The sequence below is a fragment of the Hyaena hyaena genome, unplaced genomic scaffold, assembly GCF_003009895.1.
Source record: "Hyaena hyaena isolate Hyena2069 unplaced genomic scaffold, ASM300989v1 scaffold_326, whole genome shotgun sequence".
Taxonomy (NCBI): Eukaryota; Metazoa; Chordata; class Mammalia; order Carnivora; family Hyaenidae; genus Hyaena; species Hyaena hyaena.
The window spans coordinates 107,400-130,234 of record NW_024080959.1 but is presented as its reverse complement, the minus strand read 5'-3'; the positions used below and the strand labels follow the sequence as shown (position 1 = coordinate 130,234).

General features: G+C 36.9%; 1 protein-coding gene across 2 annotated transcripts in view; it reads left to right on the top strand.

Moving 5' to 3' along the window:
* Positions 1 to 22,835, top strand: part of SLCO1C1 (solute carrier organic anion transporter family member 1C1) — a 48,863-nt gene that overhangs the window by 5,144 nt on the left and 20,884 nt on the right. Inside the window, exons 3-8 of one of the 2 annotated variants that reach the window (XM_039249015.1) lie at positions 2,708 to 2,840; positions 11,495 to 11,619; positions 15,293 to 15,439; positions 17,213 to 17,311; positions 19,289 to 19,534; positions 20,594 to 20,758. In XM_039249015.1, the coding sequence (XP_039104946.1) occupies positions 2,708 to 2,840; positions 11,495 to 11,619; positions 15,293 to 15,439; positions 17,213 to 17,311; positions 19,289 to 19,534; positions 20,594 to 20,758 (915 nt within the window). The remainder of the gene's footprint in view (positions 1 to 2,707; positions 2,841 to 11,494; positions 11,620 to 15,292; positions 15,440 to 17,212; positions 17,312 to 19,288; positions 19,535 to 20,593; positions 20,759 to 22,835) is intronic. The other variant, XM_039249016.1, reaches the window with a different exon arrangement.

Sequence of the window (22,835 nt, the reverse complement as noted above, 5' to 3'; positions counted from 1 at the left end):
CTCAGTACTACTTTAAATAGAAGCAGTGACAATGGGCATTCTTTTCTCTTATGTGGCCTTAATGAAAATGCTTTTATAATTTCACCATTAAGTAATATGTGTGCTGTATAATATGGTAGATATACTTTATTCTTTAAAAAATGTTCATGAGAGAGAGAGAGAGTGATGAGGGAAGGAGGGAGGGAGAGAGAGAGAGACAGAGACAGAGAAAAAGAGAGAGAGAGAGAGAAAGAGAGAGAGAATCCCAAGCAGGCACCATGCTGTCAGTGCAGAGCCCAACAAGGGGCTCAGTCTCACAAACCATGAGATCATGACCTGAACCGAAATCAAGAGAGAGATGCTTAAGCAACTTAGCCAGCCAGGTGCCCCCTTGTAGATATACTTTAAAAGTTAATATGCTCAAATATTTTTCTTATCATAAATGAGTGGTTAATTATGTTGTATGCTTTTACTACATCTGTTAGGATAACCATGGAATTTTTCTCCTTCTATAATTTAATACATGATTAAATTAATATATTTTTTCTTATTTGGTAGTACCCTTGCACTTCTGGAACAAATTGAATTTGGTATTTACTTTCATTGTCTTTGTCTAGTTTTGGTTTCAAGGGTATATAAGTGTTATGAGTTGGATGGCTTTCTTTTCTGTTATCTAAGCACTGTGTGTGCGTGTGTGTGTGTGTGTGTGTGTGTGTGTGTGTGTGTGGAAGAAAGGGGGGCGGTGAGAATCTGTTCCTTAAAAGCTTGGCAAAACAATTTTAAAACATTCTGAATCTGTTGTCTTTTTCAGAAGCTAGTGATAGTATATGTGAAAGAATTTTGATATCCAATTTAAGTTTTTAGAGATTACTTATCGCCATTTATTTTCTCTGTGTATCTTCTGAGAACTCAGAGGAATACTAAATAAAGAAAGCAAAACTTCTATAGATGTCACATATACTAAAATGATTTTATGTAGTCTTTGGCACACTGACTAATGTAATACAGAAACAATTTGTAAACCCGAGTCCTTCTTTGTGAAGTGTTGGTGGTGTGGGAGTTGGGGAGAGTAGGCAATGTTGGTTGCAGGGATACAATACCTATAACTGAAGGTCACCTTTCATTTTACTTTGGTTTCCTTACGGTACCACATTAACAAAAGTATAGACATAATTATCAATGTTATGATACAAAATTTCTTCTACCAAATGCTTAAATATCAAATGAGAAATCTCATACTCAATGTTTTGGTTTTACCCTGTGAAAATTAAAAGAAGTTTAATTCTGGAGCCATAAAATCTAGAGCCCCTGTGCAGGTTAATTTTCTCACTGTCATTATTGTCCTCAAGGCTATAAAAACTGCTGCTCTTTTTGCACTTGACTAAAACTGACAATGTGAACAAACAGTAGTAAATTAGATGATTGCTTACAGATGTAAGCAAACATACTCTTGCTAGAAAATTGGAACCATAGAAGAGAGCTTCAAAGCAACACTACCCATCAGGCATCACAATCAATTGGTGGGGAATTGCTAAGTTCTTACTCTGTCTAGCACTGAACATTTTAAAGACTATTCCAAATGCAAAGAACTGAAAGTTTAAAGCCTTTTGAAATCTAAGTTTCTAAGCAGTGTTTATCACATTATGTTCCAGGAACCATCTTCATCAGCACATTTTTAAAATTTATAAAAATATTTTACTTATTTCTGAGAGAAAGAGAGAGAGACAGCGTGAGCAAGGGAGAGTCAGAGGGAGGGGAAGACACAGAATCTGAAACAGGCTCCAGGCTCTAGGCTCTGAGCTGTCAGCACAGAGCCCGAAGTGGGGCTTGAACCCACTAACTGTGAGATCATGACCTGAGCCAAAGTTGGATGCTTAACCAACTGAGCCATCCAGGCGCCCCTCCATCAGCACATTTGAGCTGGTTTTAAAAATGCAGATTTCTTGGACTACCCCTAGATCCATAGAATCAGAAACTGCTAGAAACTCACAAGATACTACATTTTTAAGGTTTCTGTTTCCTTCACCATCTCCTTCTTATATTTTTGGGTATAGCAAAATATGAGGACATTTTCCTTAAAGCATGTTTAATTACTCATCACCATCATCAACTAAAAGTAATTTATCATATGCTTCTCTAGAGATATTGTCTACAAGCATAGTTTCTACTTTCAAAAAATTCTTTTTTGTATTAATATGAATTTCATAATTTGCTTTCATAAAGTAAGGTGCAGTTGTGTTTGTTGTACCTTTTCTAGAAAGGCTATCTGCTGAAGAAAGAATAGGTAGTGAATGTTTTATTAGCAAATGGGAAACTGATAAAAGTTTTAATAGCAAATACAAATGAATGAAAAACCGGTAATCAGGTTCACTTCCAAATCACTAAGGAAAACTTAAGAGAACACCTAAAGGAACTTTCTACAATTTGATTTACTGATAAAACACTTTAAAAGGACAAATAATTAGGGTGGATGACAATGAAGAAGTAGTTGTGTTGGTAATTAAAATATTTTGATAAATGGATGAGATAATTGAAGTAATGAGCATGAAGACAATTTCAACAGTCAACTCAGATTAAAGAGAAGAAAAATAGGATGGGAAAGACTGTGGGGAGAGAGTTTAGTTAAAACAAATGTTTGCCAGAACCGCTATAGACATTAATTCATTTAATGTGCCGATGACTTTTTCTAATTTATCTAACTGATGTACATTTTATTCTTTACCTGAAGGGAATCTCTTAGTTATAACATTTGTTAGCTACTTTGGAGCCAAACTTCACAGGCCAAAAATAATCGGAACAGGGTGCCTAATCATGGGAGTTGGAACACTGCTCATTGCAATGCCTCAGTTCTTCATGCGGCAGTAAGTCTAAAGCACTTATTGTTTTCTTGATTTAACCAACTGTATTCCTCCCTTTTTATAATTACACTTAATTATTCAAATTTAAGAAAATGACACATGGCTTAAAGCATGATAATTTATATACTTTTTTGTTATGTCGTCTGGGCAACATTTCAGAATACTTACAACTTTGTGTATAATTTAATAATCTGTAAAAAATTTATATACAACTATGTATTGATGTCAGCAAAAACTAAAGGGAAATTTCACTAATATATCTTCATTCAAATATTTATCTGTGGAGACAAAATAAGTAAAAAATGTATATATTGTGGTAGATGTCAAATGGATAATGAATGAATGCTTCTAAAAATATGGTGGATCACTTGACTGTCAGTCATTGACTAAGGATAGTTTATCAATTCAAATAGCTGTTCAGTATCCAAATACTATCTCATAGAGCTTTTTCAGTTGAAGCAGGTTGTCTATATCCTTTACCCCTGAAGTCTACCTCTGGTACTTTTGCTAGTAAGTTTGTTAGTATTTGCATACAACTTTAGTAGTTCCAGAGATTTTCCATCATCATTATATCATTTCACCATTACCTATGAAGAGCATAGTTTGTAGAAGAGCATAGTTTGTCTTTTTTACTTTAGAGCTAATGATCATGACGTAGAGAGACAACTTTTTCAAGGTTAGGTGTCCTGTAATTATAGAAATGGACAGTCCCTGGTACCTCTGGAATTATTAAAGAAAGAAAATTGTATTTATCATGATTTTAATGCTAAATGTTTTCTTGCATAGCTAAGAATTGACAGTTATCCTCATTAAGTGGTTCTTAAATTATTTTGGTCAAAAAAACTTATTTTGGTCAGAGAACCATATGATAAAAGTAACAAAAACTCTGAACTTCTTCCCTTAAATACTAACATAAATACAAAATTATTCTTACTTTGAGAATGTAAATTGAATATTCAACCCATAATTGTTACTCATGGCTGACCAGGATATTATCTGGCTTTGTATCTGCATTGTTCATCATAGAACAGGTCATAGAAAGGTCAATGTCTGCAGAGTTCCTATACAGATTCATTTCCCAGTTTTGAGAGTTGTTCTTGTAAGTTCACTCCCCTTCCTGCCTATTAAAATTCTATTCTTCAGATACTAAAAAAAAAAATGTTCTTTTTCTTTTTTTTTTTTTTAATGTTTTATTTATTTTTGAGAGAGATAGACACAGCGTGAGCAGGGGAGGGTCAGAGAGAGGGAGATGCAGAATCTGAAATAGGCTCCAGGCTCTGAGCTAGCTGTCAGCACAGAGCCTGACTCAGGGCTTGAACCCATGAATCGTGTGATCATGACCTGAGCCAAAGTCAGACACTTAACTGACTGACCCACCCAGGTGCCCCTTTTCTTACTTTTTTTTGGGCTCCATGGACCTAGCAAGGTATAGATTATCCAAAACTGATATAAGGTGACCCATCTATCAGTCTGTATATTTTAAAAACTCAACACATCTTTTTCTTACATGATTGTTATTGCTAATATTACAAATATTACTCTGATTACTAGTCTTTAGTCACATGGTACCTGAACAAAAAGAGAATGACGATGATGTTAAGAAAAAGATGCTATTGTGTTGTCCTTTTATCAGGTACCTCTTTTTGGAGGGTGCAGTGGAGCAGAGGAATTGGCTCATGACAGATAATTTGAGAGGGAGCATGGCTGCAGAACTGAAGATAGAATTATCACATTGCTACCATTCAGCATTGGCTTTTCAGTCTAGCTGCCATTGTAACCTTACATCAGAGGAAAGAATGGAATTAGAAATAACTTAGAGCCAGAACAAAAAACCCTAGAAAAAGTACCATCCAGATAAATAGTTCAAAAATCCCCTTTTCTCAGAGGAGAGGAAGATGGCAGCAAAATAGGCAGACCCTAGGCTCACCTCATCCCATGAACACAGATAGATAACTGTCAAATCATCCTAAATACCCCAGAAACCAACTTGAAGACTGACAGAACAAACTCCACAGAGAGGACACATGGAAGAAGGTAGGAAATGCAGAGATGTGGTATAGGAGAGAAATGAATCACAGGTGCTGCAGAAGGGAGGTAGTTGTGGTCACAGAGAAGGCAGAGAGAGAAGAACACACAGGGGAATGTACAAGGAGAAAGTTTCTCCAAAGCCATTGGCGTGGAAAAAAAGAGAGGCTGAACCTCATAAGTTCTTGCAACTAGCAGGGCATACAGTTTGGAGTTTAAAGGTCAGTAGGCCTGGCTAACAGAGTCCAGAGGGCACTGTGCTGCTCCTGGAAAGAAGGCAGGCAAACAAGTCAGGGGCATACAGCATGGAAACAGCGATCTGAAGAGCACCTGGAGCACACAGGGGTGAAATTATTCTCTCTTCTTGTTTAGCTTGGAGCACATTCCTGAGAGATCCCTTAGAGACCACATTCACAGAGATGCCTCTCAGAACAAAGGAGCTGGCTGGTTCCATTGCCCTTCCCCACTGTCCCTCAGCATAAACACAGAACCATCTGCTAGAAGCAACACAGCACCAACACTGGCTTCCTAACTTGCTTATACCAAGCGCCACACCCCTGTGCTCTGGCAGGACTGCTCTACTCCATCAAGCTTGCTCAGTCCCAGTGCAGCAGGCTCCACCCTCAGAAGACCAGCATAAAACCCTGCCCACACCATGTCTCCCTACCAGAGTTCTCCAGGGTCTCAGTTCTGACAGAAGCAGTATCAAGTCTCATTTCATGACTAAACCACAGCACACCTAGGTAAAACTCACCACATTCAGGCTAGGGACTAAACACTGCCTGCAGCAGGTAACAAGAGCCTCTGAGGATGACAACTGGCCTGAAGGATAGATCAGCTACAACAAAACAGCAAAACACATGCAGCACATGCCTGAGACACCCGCTTAAGCACTAGGTCCTGAACACTTCGTAACCTCTTCATAAACTCATTACTTTCAGGCACAGGAGACATAATTGGCTTTTCTAACACAGAGAAGAAGACACAGACTTAGGCAAAATGCAAACATAGAGGAGTTTATCCCAAATGGAAGCACAAGATAAGGCCACAGCCAGAGATCTAAGTGAAGCAGTTATAATATACCTGATAGAGAATGAGAATAGAAGAAATCAGTGAGATTCTTACCACAGAGATAACAGTGTTAAAAAAAGAATCAGAAATGAAGAGTGCAATAAACAAGGCTTGATGAAATAATCAGCATCTGGAAGAAGCAGAGGAATGAATTATTAACCTAGAGGACAAAACAATGGAAAATAATGAAGCTGAACAAAAGAGAGATAGAATTATGGAACATGAGAATATACATAGGAATTCAGTAACTCCATCAAATGTAAAAGCATTCATAGTGTAGGAGTCCTAGAAGAAGAGAGAAAAAAGGGTGCAGAAAAATTTTTTGAGGAAAATAATAGCTGAAATCTAGGGAAGGAAACAGACATCCAAATCCAAGAGGCACAGAAAACTCCCATCAAAATCAACAAAAGCAAGCCAACAAGACGTATTGTAATTAAATTTGCAAAATATAATGATAAAGAAACTAAAGGCAGAAAGTCAAAATAAGTCCTTAACTTATAAGGGAAGACTCGATAAGGCTAGTTGCAAATTTCTCAACAGAAACTTGGCAAGCCAGAAGCAAGTGGCATGATATAGTCAAAGTGCTACATGGGGAAAATCTGTAACCAAGAATACTCTGTCCAGCGAGGTTATCAATCAGAATAGGAGAGATAAAGTTTTCCAGACAAACAAAAACTAAAGGAGTTTGTGACCAGTAAACCAGCCCTGCAAGAAAGTGCAAAGGAGAGACCAAACATGACAAAGACAAGAAAAGATCAAAAAATCTCCAGAAACAATGACAAAACAAATAATAAGATGGCAGTAAATACATATCTATCAATAACTACTATGAATATAAATGGACTAACTAATAAAAGACATATGGTGTCAGAATGTTTTAAAAAAATCCATCTATATGCTGCCTACAAGAGACTCATTTTAGACCTAAAGACACTTGCAGATTAAAAGTGAGAGGATGGAGAAACATTTAACATGCAAATAGATTTGACATCCAAGTCAAAACCCAGAGTAGCAATACTTATATCAGACAAAATGGACTTTAAAACAAAGACTGTAACAAGAGACAAAGAAGGGCACTGTCTCAAAATAAAGGGGACATTCCAACAAGAAGATCTAGCAATTTTTATGCAACCAACATTGGAGCACCCAAATATATAAAATAATAAAAAACATAAAGGAACTAATTGATAATAATACAATAAGAGTAAGGGACTTTAACACCCTCCTTACCTCAATGGACAGATCATCTAAGCAGAAAGTAAACAAGGAAAAAATGGCTTTGAATGACACACTGGACCAGACGGATTTAGATATATTCAGAACACCTCAGCCTAAAAGAGCAGAATACATATTGTTTTCAAGTGCACATAAGATATTCTCCAGAATAGAGAATTATCTATTAGGCCACAAATCAGTCTTCAAAAAAAATTGAAATCAACCATACACTGACCATAACACTATGAAGTAAAAGTCAACCACAAGAAAAAATTTGAAAAGAACCACAAATACGTAAAGGTTAAATAACGTGCTACTGAACAATGAATGAGTCACCCAGGAAATGAAAGAAAAAAAAATACATGGAAACAAATGAAAATGAAAGCATGATGGTCCAAAACCTTTGGGATACAGCAAAAGCTATTTTTTAAAATGTTTTTAATGTTTGTTTATATTTGAGAGAAAGAGACAGAGAGAGAGTGCAAGTGGGGGAGGGTCAGAAAGTGACGGGGACACAGAATCTGAAGCAGGCTCTAGGCTCTGAGCTGTCCGCACAGAGCCTAAAGCTGGGCTCAAGTTCATGAACTGTGAGATCATGACCTGAGCCAAGTGGGACATTTAACTGACTAAGCCACCCAGGCTTCCCACAGCAAAAGGTATTCTAAGAAGGAAGTATATAGTGATACAGACCTACCTCAAGAAACAAGAAAAATTTCAAACAACCTAACCTTATACCTAAAGGAGCTAGAAAAAATAACAAATGAAATCTAAAGCCATCAAAAGGAGGGAAATAAATATTAGAGCAGAAATAAATGATACAGAAACTAAAAACAAAACAAAACAATATAGCCAGATCAATGAAACCAGATGCTGGTTCTTTGCAAATATTAACAAAATTGATCAACATCTAGTCAGACTTATCTAAAAGAAAAGAGAAAGTTCCCAAATAAATAAAATCACAAATGAGAGAGGAGAAATAAGAAGTAACATCATAGAAATGTAAACAATTATGAGATAGTAATATAAAAACCATATGCCAACAAATTCCTAGAAACATAAACTACCAAACCTGAAACAGGAAGAAATAGAAAACTTTAATAGACCTATAACCTGCAAAGATACCAAATCAGTAATCAAAAACCTCCCCAGAAACAAAAGTCCAGATACCTTCACAGGGGAGTTCTACCAGACATTTAAAGAAGAGCTAATACCTATTCTCAAACTATTCCAAAACATAGAAAAGGAAGGAAAACTTCCAAATTCACTCTATGAGACCAGCATGACCCTGATACCAAACCAGATAAAGACTCCACTAATAAAGAGAACTATAGGCCAATATTCCTCATCAACATAGATGCAAAAGTTCTCAAGAAAATACTAGCAAACCAAATCCAATAACATGTTAAAAAAAAATCATTCACCATGATCTGGGGCGCCTGGGTGGCTTAGTCGGTTAAGCGTCCGACTTTCGCTTAGGTCATGATCTCGCGGTTCGTGGGTTCGAGCCCCGCGTCGGGCTCTGTGCTGACTGCCAGCTCAGAGCCTGGAGCCTGTTTCAGTCTGTNTCGGGCTCTGTGCTGACTGCCAGCTCAGAGCCTGGAGCCTGTTTCAGTCTGTGACTCCCTCTCTCTCTGACCCTCCCCTGCTCATGCTATCTCTCTCTCTCCTAGAAATAAATAAAAACATTATTAAAAAAAAAAAACTAAAAAAAAAATCATTCACCATGATCAAGTGCGATTAAGGGTGGTTCAGTATTCACAAATGAATCAATATGATATACCACATTAACAAAAGAAAGGATTAGAACCATATGATTATTACAATAGATGCAAAAAAGAAAGCATTTGACAAAGCACAAATCTTTTCATGATAAAATATCCTCAACAAAGTAGATTTGAAGGGAACTTACCTTAACATAATAGACATGTACTCTAAAAACTATAAAACACTGAGGAAAGAAATTGAAGATGACACAAATAAATGGAATGACATTCCATGCTCATGGATTGGAATGTTTATACTACCCAAAGTAATCTGCAGATTTAATGCAATCCCTATCAAAATACCAACAGCAGTTTTCACAGACCTAGAACAAAGAATCCTAAAATATGTATGAAACCACAAAAGACCCCAAATATCCAAAGCTACCTTGAAAAAGCAAAGCAAAACTGGAAGCATCACAGTTCCAGACTTTGTGTTGTGTTACAAAGCTGCAGTAATCATGACAACATGGTACCAGCACAAAAACAGACACATAGATCAATGAAATGGAATAGAAAACCAAGAAATGAACCCACAACTGTATGGTCAGCAGTCTTTGACAAAGCAGGTAGAATATCCAATAGGGAAAATACAGTCTCTTCAACAAATGGTGTTTGGAAAACGACAGCAATATGCAAAAGAAAGAAACTAGACTACTTTCTTATGCCACACCCAAAAATCAAAATGGATTAAAGACCTAAATGTGAGACCTTAAACCAGAAAAATCATAGAGGAGAACACAGGCAGTAAACTTTCGCATCAGAAGTACCAATTTCTGGGGCACCTGGGTGGCTCAGTTGGTTAAGTATTCGACTTCAGCGCAGGTCATGATCTCACAGCTCCTGAGTTCAAGCCCTGCATTGGACTTTGTGCTGACAACTCAGAGCCTGTAGCCTGCTTCAGATTCTGTGACTCCCTCTCTCTCTGCCCCTCCCCTGCTCACACTCAATCTATATCTCTGTCAAAAACAAATAAACATTAAAAAAGTACCAACTGTTTCTAAATATGTCTCCTGAAGCAAGGGAAACAAAAGCAAAAATAAACTATTGGTATTTCAGCAAAATAAAAAGGTTCTGCACAGTGAAGGAACCAAATAACAAAACTAAAAAGCAACCTATGGGCTGGAAAAAGATATTTGCAAATGACATATCTGATAAAGGGTTAGTACCTAAAATCTCTACAGAACTTATAAAACTCAACACTCAAAAACAAATAATCCAATTAAAAATTTAAAAGTCCAATTAAAAAAGACATGAATACACATTTTTCCAAAGACATCCAGATGGCCAACAGTCATATGAAAAGATGCTGAATATCACTTATCATTAGGGAAATACAAATTAAAACTACAGTGAGATACCACCTCACACCTGTCAGAATGGCTAAAATCAACAACCCAAGAAACAACAGGTGTTGGCAAGGTTGTGGAGAAAGGGGAACCCTCCTGCACTGTTGGTTAGAGTGCAAAGTAGTGCAGGCACTATAGAAAACTGTATGAAGATTCCTCAAAATGTTATGATCTAGCAGTTGCACTACTAGGTATTTACCCAAAGAATACAAAAATACTAATCTAAACAGTTACGTGCACCCTGGTATTCATAGCACTATTATCCATAATAGCCAAATTATGGAAACAGCCCAAGTGTCTATTGACTGATGGATGGATAAGGAAGAAGTACCATATGTATTTTATTATTATATAATATATATTTTGGTGGAATATTATTTAGCCCTAAAAAAGAATGAAATCTTGCTAGTTGCAATGACATGGATTGAGGTAGAGTATTATGCTAAGTGAAATAAGTCAGTCAGAGAAAGGCAAACACCATATGATTTCACTCATGTGGGATTTAAGAAGCAAAACAAATGATCGAAGGGGGGAGAGGGAGAGAGAGAGAGAGACCAAGAAACAGACTCTTAACTATAGAGAACAAACTGATGGTTACCGGAAAGGAGTTGAGTGGGGGAGAGTTAAATAGGTGATTAGGATTAAGGAGTGAATTGGTTGTGATAAGCATCAGGTATTGTATGGAAGTGTTGAGTTACAAAAAAATATATTGTATACCTGTAACTAATATTACAGTATATGTTAACTAACTGGAATTTTAAGAGTTTTTTTTTTTTTAAGTTTTTTAAAAACCCACATATCATCATCAATTCTCTAGAATCAGCAGTGCAGTCATTCTACTAAATTTACAACTCCAAATACAGCGTACAGCACCATAGTTTTTAAACTATTGCTTTTCCTCTGATTTGGAGATAGTCATGATTTTATCAAACATTGGACATTTTTTCACAAAGAGAGTAGGTGATTTATAGTCATTATTTATACATTAAAATGAATGTGAATAATTCTTTTATTTTCTTTTACTACACTGTTGAGATATGGTGCAGTACCTGTGAATGAGACTTTCTGGCTCTCTCTTCAGGGCACTTTGCTGTTAAATACTGGTTTGGTTTAGTGATTCAGATTCAAGGGTAGTTGAAAATCCAAACAGGTTCCATAATGAGTCATGTAGTGTACATTTAATATTTTTGGTATGATGTTAAATGAATCTGTAGTGAAGAAAACACTCCTTTTTCAGGTACAGATATGAAAAGTATTCTCCTCTCTCTAATTCCACTCTCAGCATCTCTCCATGTCTCCTGGAGTCAGACAATCAATTACCTATCTCAATTACAGAAAAATCACAACCCAAAAGAAGTGATGGTAAGACGATTTTTTACTTGAATAAGATAGTTTTTTATAAAGACTCTATATTGCTCTAGTATGAACAAAAATATATATATGATGTTTTTCTGTCAAAAGGTTTACTACTTCAATTGAAATACTATAATGCCATAAAAATTCCTAGAATATAAGGCAGTATATGACGAGATCTGAAGAAATATTCAGAGAATAAAAGCTTATGTAAAGCGCATTAATTTCTGGCAACTGAGAAAAGCTTCCCACAGTTCTAAATAAGGTGGGCCATGAAATTAGGATAAAACTAGCTTAGCACATACAAATCTCAGTCCAGTGTTCAGATACAAATGAAATATATTCTTCCCAAGATCTCAATTTAACTTCTGAGTTCAGCACATTTCCATCAGAATGGGAAAAATTGAATCTCACTCAACCTGTCCCTAACCTACCTTTCCCCGGGGTTTGCTTACATTCTAGGGAGGTCACATAAAAGTAAAGGGGGAAGTTGTGGGAGTGACCCTCTTGGTGTTATTGGTCCCCTCTCAACTTAGATATTTTAAATCCGTCTGAAAAATAAAAAATAAAAAAATCTTCTGGCCACAGTGTTTGGTCACTTCAGGGCCATCCCATGTCTACCTTTAGGTCCTTTATGTTAGCACAGCAGCTCTTCCTGATGCAGATGTGACAATCCTGGAAACTTGGGAATAATCCTGTTTTCTACACAAGACAGGATGCAGGGAATTTTGTCAGGATGTCTAGAATTCCATATGACTGATGTGTATTGTATAGCAATGCTTTGTGTGAGCCACCCTTGGGAACGTGGAATTCGTCTCTTGGAAACCTTTTGAGGAGCCAAAAGCAGGACACTTAGCCACAATGTACTACAGAGGTAGCCATCTTATCTTTTGGGTTTTGCTACCTCCCTGGGCTCTACCATGGTGGCCCAGGTTCTTCCTGCTCAGGGAATCTATAAATCTCCCCACATGTGTTTGCCACGTCTCTGGGATGATACACAGGCAGGAGCTCAAATGCCCTCTCTCCACTGCCCTTGAGCATTGACATGCTCAGCGCTTCCCCTCATTACTTCCACCTCACTCCGTATTCCTGGCCTACAGATTGCTGTATAGGCAGTGTGGAAGCTTCTCTTTTCTTTACCTGCTAGTCATGCAAATCTTTTATCTATACCATAAAACCTTTTCTTTCTCCTAATATTATCATCAAGGCTTTCTTCTGAGATGTCATTTTTCTGAGCAATGAACTCCAGAGGTCTGGTTATTTGAATGAAGGGAAGGGCCAGAGGATTAATAGAAATATGAAACAGGAAGGTAGGGAAGATGTAAACATGTAAAAAATGTGCCCCACTCTGCTGTATGAAAAGAAGAAGAAAAGCCCTCTGGAAGAAGAGTGTGAAATGTGGGTTTGGACTTTCACCTCCACATAGTGTAGTCGTCAAAGATATTTTATTTTTGGTTTTGATAGGAAAGGTGATATAAATGGCAGTACAACTAATTAGAAAATATTTAAAACTTTAATGTTAAGAGAAACATAGCATCTACAGGTGGGAATTAAAAAATTTTTTAATATGGGGCACCTGGGTGGCTCAGTCAGTTAAGCGTCCAACCTTGATCTCCACTCAGATCAAGATCTCATGGTCATGGGATTGAGCCCCAGGTCAGGCAGAGCCTGCTTGGGATCCTCCCTCTCTCTCCCTCCCTCCCTCCCTCCCTCTCTCTCTCTCTCTCTCTCTCTCTCTCTCAGAGCCTGCTTGGGATCCTCCCTCTCTCTCCCCTCCTCTCTCTCTCTCTCTCTCTCTATCTCTCTCTCAAAATAAATAAACAAACTTAAAAAATGTTTTTAATGTAGAGACAAGTTATTACACAGGTATACAATATAAGACTCACAATCTTATCCTGTCCTTTAAATGAGGTCCTTCTCCCTTAAAGTCATAGATCTGTGTGAACATCAGATCTGTTGAACACAAAGTTTATCCATATGATAGCGGGGTGAAAATAGGACTCTTCTCAAAAATGTTCCACCTACAGTCCCCATTCCCACGACACTGGAGAGCAGAGCTGTCAAAAAGAATTCTCTGTGACAGTAGGACTGTTGTATATCTATGCTGTCCAATACAGTAGCCATTAGCACATGTGACTGTTGAGTTCTGTAATATAGCTAGTGTGACTAAGGAACTGAATTTTCACTTTTCTGTAACTTTAATTAATTTACTTTTCAGTAGCCATATGTGTGTTTTGGAAAACACAGATTTAATCTATCTTTACGTGTCTACAAGATTTTCCTACCAACAAGCATCTTGGGATCACACAAATGTTAGGGGTAGAATTGACATTAAGATCAACTGTTTGGAAAAAGAATTCACATTATATTTCTGGGAGTGGAGTAGAAATCTAGAAAACATAAGTGAAAAATGCTTGGTCAGTTGGCTACATTTTTAGAAGAGGCAGTATTAGAAGCAACATGACTATACAATAGTCTTGTCTATTACACAGTATGATTCATCTGCCCAAAAGAATTCATCCCAGTTCCAAAAAACGCATATTTTACATTCAAGTTTTACTTTAAGGGCTACTAATAAGTGGAAATAACTCTTACCTCATATGATTCTTATAGGGATTTAATTTAAAAATGCCTACAAACCACTCATCCCAGTGCCTGGCAGAAAAGGAGCACTCAGAAGCGGTGATTGTTGGAGATTAATAATATTATCACTTTTATTAAAGCGATCAAATTCTTCAAAGTATATTTCACTTGAGATGTGGGAGTAATTCTCCAGCTTTACCTGATTATATCAAGACATGACTTCTACAAAAACATTTTAAAATTGTTAGCTTTGAATTTCTAAGAATACAGCCAAAAGGTTCTTATTGTTAGAATAGTTATATTACTAAGCATATAGGGTTTTAAATTTTTATGTGACTTTGTTTCCTAAACTTGAGCCCTAAAAATGGCCATTCACTAACATACGATTGTAATGCTGTCCAAAGTTGAAGTATCGCCGATATAAAGTTTTGAATTTCAGATAAAATTTGGTCAGCAATAAAATTATAAGGGATTTCTGTTGAAAAATAGAAAAGTTTAAAGATTAAGGTGAGAAATGCCTTTGTTCAAAATTGTGTGTTTTGTCCCAGACAGAATATTGAATGTTACTGGAGCATAAGAATTCAAAGTACTGGGGCGCCTGGGTGGCTCAGTCGGTTAAGTGCCGACTTCAGCGCAAGTCATGATCCCGTAGCCCATGGGCTCAAGCCCAGCATCAGGCTCTGTGCTGACAGCTCAGAGCATGGAGCCTGTTTCAGATTCTATGTCTCCCTCTCTCTCTTCCCCTCCCCAGCTTGTGCTCTGTTTCTTTCTGTCTCAAAAATAAAAAAATAAACATTAAAAACATTTTTTAAAGAATCCAAAGTACTCAGTATAAATATAAAATAAAAAGAGAAGAGAAAGAAAGAAACAAGGCATCAGAAACAAGAGTCCCTTTATCAAAATGTCTGGGGATTTACATTGCCTAAAATATTGAGGACAAAATATTTTCCAGTCTTCCTCAGACTCCTATCAAATTAAATCTGTTGCACATTTCACTTTTACATTCTAATCCAATTTTTAGGACAGCTTGTAGAAATGCAGAATAAGTATTTAACTTTGATACTGATCTAATTTCACTCTTGTTTGCTTTCCTTTCAAGAATGTGAAATTGATGCCAGTTCTTCCATGTGGGTTTATGTTTTCCTGGGGAACCTTCTTCGCGGAATTGGGGAAACTCCTATTCAGCCTCTAGGCATCGCCTACCTTGATGATTTTGCCAGTGAAGACAATTCTGCTTTCTATATTGGTAATGCTTACCCCATTCGTCTTCTTGGGAAACAGTGTATCTGGTTCCCTCAACTCCATTCCCAGATAAATATGGTGTGGAATAGGGTGTTATACTTCATATCCAGTTCCCATATTGAGGTTCACACATTTCTGATGTCCACACTGAGGATTTAGATGATGAAGAAAGTTGCGTTAGAAGGACCTGTCACATTAGAGAAAGAACATCAGAGTAAAAGAAAATAACTATAAGATCAATTGCAATCATGTACGACTTTGTACGATTATCTTTATGGACTTCAGATTTCATAGGTCCTTTTTATTGGGTTAACTGTGCTACTCAAGCATTTAGGTGTCATTTTTATATATATATATATATATATATTTGTCTCCAGAGCCCTAAAAATTGCTTTCTTAGATATAATCCCTGATTATTTAAAACATCTTTTTTCCTATGATGGATAGGCAGCAAGGAATTTTGAGTTATCAGTAGCAGGTATGAATGAATAAAGGAAAACACAGAAAGGATGAGAGCATGGTCTAAGATGAACACATGTCTGGATGGTCCCAGTGGATAGAACAGCAGCTAAAATCACACACAAAAAACAAAGTATAGCAAAAGCAAACTCCAAGTCCAGATGCACCTAAGTAGTATTTACTGAGTGCCTCTTATGTCTTGGAAACTAAATTTTTCTCTATTTCACACATCAATCTTGATTTCTTGGGGTTCTGATCTTTGAGGGCCTGGCCTTCAAGGGACAGAAGGACAAGATTGAAATTCATTGAGAATGAGTGTGGCTAGCTCCACAGTATAGTGCTTTCCTGGCTATGCACACGGAACTCCAGAGGGCTCTGATTACAGTCAGGCAGGCTATAATTAAAAACAGGTTACCTGCTCTAATGGAAAACTGCAGCATAAATCAGGAATTGGAATAGAAGTTGCTAGGCAATGGCTCTGGAGACTAGAGGAAAGATTGCAAGCCAAGAGTTGCAGGCATATATCAAGGAGTCCCCTTCCTCCTCACTCTCTTCACCCTTTCTTCTCTTCTGAAAAGGTTTTGGTAACTGTCATTTACTCCTCTTATTAATTTAAATTAATCTGCCAGAGAATATGTGTATCAAGCTCTATGGTGAAATGAAAGACGTATTGTAGATACTTTGCAAGGAAGAGTTACGTTTCTGGTAACCAGAAATTATGTCATGTAGACAATCTGCTCCACTTTCCTGCTATAGCTGCCGAGGCTGGTCATGATTGTTCCAAAGAGCACCTCCCTGCACTCCGAGGTCTGCCTCCTTTTGCTGGCTGCATCCAGGCATCTGCCTAGTTACCACCCTCGCACAGACTCTGAACGTATGCACTTTTTCACTAAGGTGGAAGAAATTGATTTTAATGTCAAAATAACTCTTAATGCTTAACCAGCCACAAAAAGGTTTTGAAAGACCGTCAAAATAGTATATTTCCGATTTTTTTTTTTATCATTGGGGGAAATCTAATCCTAATGAGTAAAGTTGGCTTCATTTGGGGGAAATTAGCTTCTTCAGAGTCTTGGTGTTACTTCCTTACTAAGAGTTAATTAATGCTTTCCAAGTGTTCATTCTTCTTCCAAAGCTGAGAAGGACTTATTTCCTGATTCAATAAGGTTGAAAAAAATGGACAAATTAATCACATTTAAGTGAAAAGTTGATGAAATATTTTCAGCTACTAACTGGATTTCACTCATATTTCTTGTTTAAAAATGTATTAATTTACAAAAGCAGAGAAATGCTCCACCCACCCCCTCTTTTTTTGGTGCAGGGTGTGTGCAGACGGTTGCAATTATAGGACCAATCTTTGGCTTCCTGCTAGGCTCATTATGTGCCAAACTGTATGTTGACATTGGCTTTGTAAACCTGGGTAAGGAAGTTTATTTTTGTTTATTTATTTATCTCCTTCACTGCAATTTTTTAAATGGGGACGATGTAAAAAATATCAGATTCCCTTTTTATAAAATGACAGGATGGTAATCTTTCCTAGAATGAAAATAATCCACTGAAAATTTGTTGTTGATATAATCACCACATACATTAATAAATGAAATATGAAAAATGGGCAGTAATTGAACTGGACGACCCGTGGTTTGTTATTCAGATGTATCCTTTTTCACCTCTGGTTTGCCAGTTCAAACACATTCCAGCATAGTTAGGACTTAAAACTGTGGCTTCTTGTTGGCTCTTGTAGGTTCAGGTGTATCAACATGACAGTCACATCAATTGATCATGTATTTTGTAGATTTGCCAGGAAGACCAAGAATTGAAACTCTTTTGGCAACCGAAATTCATTCTTTACAAATCATTTTCAGGTGGAAGCATATTACAGTGAGACTACCTTACCCCCTGAGAAAGTGTTTATGGAGGAAATAAATGGCAGACCTCCTCTTTCCATAGCTATTAACTTGTTTCTTTCCTTGTGAGATGTACCTCCTAGAAATGAGCATTAATTTTCTTTCTTTATAAATAACGTCAAAAAGCAGTTAAAAACAAGAAAACAAGTTTCCTTTTTTAAAAATTTTTTTAATAGTTTTTATTTATTTTTTGAAACAGAGACAGAGCATGAGTGGGGGAAGGACATAGACTGAGGGAGACACAGCATCTGAAACAGGCTCCAGGCTCTGAGCTACCTGCACAGAAACCGATGCGGGGCTCAAACCCAGGAACCGTGAGATCATGACCTGAGCCAAAGTCAGACATTTAACACACTGAGCCACCCAGGCGCCCCCAAGTTTCCCTTATAAAAATTCTGAAATTGCATTTTGAAATCCTTTTGTGTTAAAATTAAGTGCAAAACTCTTGCACTAATTTTCCTTTTTTATCAGATAAACGAAGATACATTCCAAAAATTTTACTTATTCATTCATTCATTTATTAATTTCATTAATTTTACATCTATCCCAGGTGCTGTTCTACCCCCAGATAGTGAACAAGATAGTAGTTGAATTCCTTGAGTTTCTTAAAATCTTGTCATGGAGATTGGTACAGATAAGAAAGCATAGGTGTGATGAGTGGTACAGAGGGAAATTGTTAACAGGAAGCAATGAAGATGCAGTGAAGAACTAGTATGAACATTTTATCATATATAATGTAATGGTAATTGAGCCTAGTTGTCAAAGGATGTGCATTTATTTTGTTCTCATAGAATGTGGTGGAGTTAAACCTGTTACTTGCTTTATGGGTTATTTAAATAGAAAAGAAAAAACACTTGATTTTATTCATCAGTACTTACCTTGTAGTTAAAAAATGGTGTCAAAAATAAAGTTTTTATGATGAATAAGATATTGACATTTTATTTATATATACAAATCTTGCCTCAGACCTCAAATATCTCTGAGGTATTATTAAGCGTCATTTATTAAATAACATTCTGAATGGGTTAGACCGGATTTGGACCAGAAGTTGTAGCATTTAGCTCTTTCTTTGAGTGAGATATTAGACGTTCTCTTGGTGAACCAGATGAAAGTGGTGCTGATATGGGGTAGCTGGTAGAAGGTTTTGAGCCCTCATAATTCTCCCTTACATGTTTCTTTCCTCCTGCCGTGGACCCAGGTGTCCTTCTGCAGAACCCAAGGGCAGAGCAGAGAGCCACTCTTCCAGTATTTAGACTCTATATTTCAAATCTAAGGAACAAAAGAAGAACAGCATCATGTTCTAGAAACACCTTGTTCCCTTCAAAAAGCAAGATGATGATAATGTTCAGACTAGAAAGTTATCATGCATGAATTATTAGGTATTTTATGATATGATAGAGCTAATGCTAGGATTTTGTTTAGAATATAGGCTTATTTCAACACACCAGCTTTGCTGTGTATGCTATTTAGCCATCCCCTCTCTCTTTCAGATCATATAACCATTACTCCCAAGGATCCTCAGTGGGTAGGTGCTTGGTGGCTGGGTTATCTAATAGCAGGAATTGTAAGTCTTCTTGCAGCTGTGCCTTTCTGGTGTTTACCAAAGAGTCTACCTAGACCCCGAAGTAGAGAGGATTCCAATTCCTCCTCTGAGAAATCCAAGTTTATTATGGATGATCATCCAGACTACCAAACACCCCTTGGAGAAAAGTCAAAAATAATGGAAATGGCAAGAGGTGAGCCATATTCTCCTTGATTTTGAATCCCTTTCAGTTTTCCATTGAGACCCTATAGGAGATCTATAAATAATACCCCTCTCTCCCCATCATTTGTTCAGAAAAATTGAGAGATTGTACAGGAAGCAGAATTGAAGATTACAAAATCAGCTTTATTACTGGAGAGTGGATTAGGGAACATAACCCAAAGTATTGGTAATCTTCTTGATGACATTCCCACCCTTACACTGCTTCAAGTTCAACCTTGCAGTCGCCCCATATGGGATTGCTACTTCACATCAGTATGGAGGACAGAAGATAGTGAGTCTTCAGAGCTTGTGGCCTTTTTAACAGATGAGGTTCAGCCATTTGACAAACGTGTGTCAGTGCATGTTTCCCACCAGTGACCAAGGGAATGAGTGTGTTGTAGGGCAAAAAGCTAGACGTGGTAGAATGAATTCCTTCCACATAGAAAAGGGTGGCTGGCTACGAGGAGGATTGGTCCTTCACAATTGGGCCCAGCAAGCAATATTTACATTTATAGAAAATCTTCACATTTCAAACTCTTTAGCTACATAATAAGAAGAAGGGAGAATGCCAAAGCTCATTTCTTACACTAAAGTTCATTAAATTAAATGGAGGTAATTTGCATATTTCTTTCTCCATGACCATTACCCAAGTTTGAAGAATAGGGACCAGAAAACTGAAGTTCTTGATACCCTGCCAATGACTTTCAGCTCTGGAGTGAGGGAATATTCTCGTCCCTTTTTCCTTTTTCCCATATCATTTAGAGGAATCTATCCCTGTCTGTCTTACACCTCTAACTGTAATCTAAACTATATGCTTCATGCAAGTGCTTATGTCTCTATGTAAACCTGACAGATCTCAGTCTTGACTGGGGGCAGTGTTTAATATCCATAGTGTGTGTGTGTGTGTGTGTGTGCGCACGCGCGACACATTGTAAATACTCCTGATAACTGTGACAGTGGGACTTAGGCATCTGTGCCCTGCTGCCAAGGCTGTATCTTCCGCCAAGTGTAACACTGACTCTAATTTATCCGTGTTATTTTTGTCTTACAGATTTTCTTCCATCACTAAAGAATCTTTTTGGAAATCCACTGTACCTGTTGTATTTGTGTGCAAGCACTGTTCAGTTCAACTCTTTATTTGGAATGGTGACCTATAAACCCAAATACATTGAGCAACAGTATGGGCAGTCAGCCTCCAAGGCCAACTTCGTTATTGGTATGCTCACTTGTCCTTCACGCTTGCCAGTCGGCACTGTCAGCTGCATCTCTCTTAACCCTTAGTAATTATAGAGAACACAGTTCTTATAGGTAGACTGAACATGATTTATGGCATTTTACATACAAAGTCAAAAAGTGAGTGAATAAAAATTTAGCAGAATGGAAAAAAATTCAGTGCAAAAAAATATTTAGATAGTCTGTGGTATAACCTTTTAGCAAGAATTATTCACACTGTAGATGAGTGACCTTGAGAATATTACATAAACCAAACATGCATTTTATTAGGAGGCTGTGATACTGGATATATGTCTTTCAGGTATAGCCAAAACTTTGTAACAGTGGCCATTTTACCTGAATAGTTTCTAGGACTTTAAAAAGTGAATATTCAGACAGGTTAAAAGGTATTCATTGCAAAACAAAGTTTGCATTTGCTCAGAGTTAAAGGACTTTTCTGAGTCCTGGCATTCAGGTCATTTAAAAGGGCTGTGTTTCTAGTATAGCAGATCAGTCAAGATTAAGAAAGCTATTCAGGGGCAAAGAAACACATGAAGAAACGAACAGAGAAGAAACAGAATCTACAGATACGAGAAGGTCATGCTCCAAGTAATTGTGGATACTTTTAAAACCTGGATTAACTCCTTTAGCTCATGAAGATGTCATTTAATGCTACTGGTTCAAGGCATAAATATATTTTATTCCTTTGGGTATATTCCTTTATGGTAGGAGACTTCTAAAGATTTAAAGACATTTCTTCTTCATAAATATTTCAAGAATTGTTCTGCATATCTATCTCTGAAAGAGATCTCTGAGTTTATTTTAGAATATGTCATTGTCCTGTAACAATCCTGTATAATTTAACTCAGATGCTAATTTAATTGACTCTGTTTAGATTGTGCTAAATTATAAATATCAAAGCTATGCCACTGAACTTATATTTTCAACATTAATTGGTTCAAATTAAGTTAATCACATTATTTAGTGGTTGACCTGAGGAAACATTTTAGGATTTTTGCCACCCCCCCCCCACCCCCGATGTCAATCAGTGCTTTATACTGATTTTAAAAAGAAGAGAAATGAAAGTTTAAAAGACATTCTTTTTATTTGATTTTTAAATCTCCTTTGTGTTTATTGAGGTATAGGCAACAGTTAACACTACACCCCCTAAATGGGCAGTGTAGCTGGATAAAAGTTTGCACAAAAATCTATATAGTAACCATAAGCTAGAACATGTAGCCCATTTCAGAACCCCAGGGGCTCCCTCAAACCTCCTTTTACTCAGTACTCCTTCCTAAAGCTAATAAGTATTCTGAACTCTGCCATCATAGATCAGTCTTACCTGTTTTTGAACTTTATTTAAATGTAACAATACGTTATGTACTCTTTTGTATCTAGCTTATTTCAACTGAAGTGAAATCTGTGGGATCATTCATGTTGTGTATAGCAGTTTGATCTTTTTCATTCCTGTGTCGTATCCTATCACATGAATATACCACAGTTGATTCATTTTATGGTTGGTGGGCATTTGGATCTTTTTATTTATTTTTTGCTTTTGACAGTTATAAATAACACTGCATGACTATCCTATATATATTTTGGTGGTGTATACATACATTTTTCTTGGCTGTCTCTTGGAGTAGAATTGCTGGGTCATAGAAAGTATGCATGCTTAGATCCAGTAAAACATTTACAGTAGGGTTGTGCAGATTTATAGTCATGCTAGACATGTAAGAGCATTCCAGTTGTTCCACCACCCTGTCACACTTAGTATTGTCAGTCTTTTTCATTATAATCATTCTTATGGGGTGTGGTGATATCTTATTGTAGTTTATTTGCATTTCACTGATAACTAATGACGTTGAGCACTTTTTTTGCAGGCTTGTTGGTTATTTCAACATTCTGTTTTGTTAATTATGTTCAAATTGTCTATTTTTCTTGAGTTGTCAGTCTTTTCTTACCGACTTGTAAGGGTAGGTACTTTTTTTGATACAAGCTCACGAATTGTGATACAAGTTATTGAATATATGTATTATAAATATTTTCTCACAGGCTTCACTTCTTTTCACTCTCCTAATGGT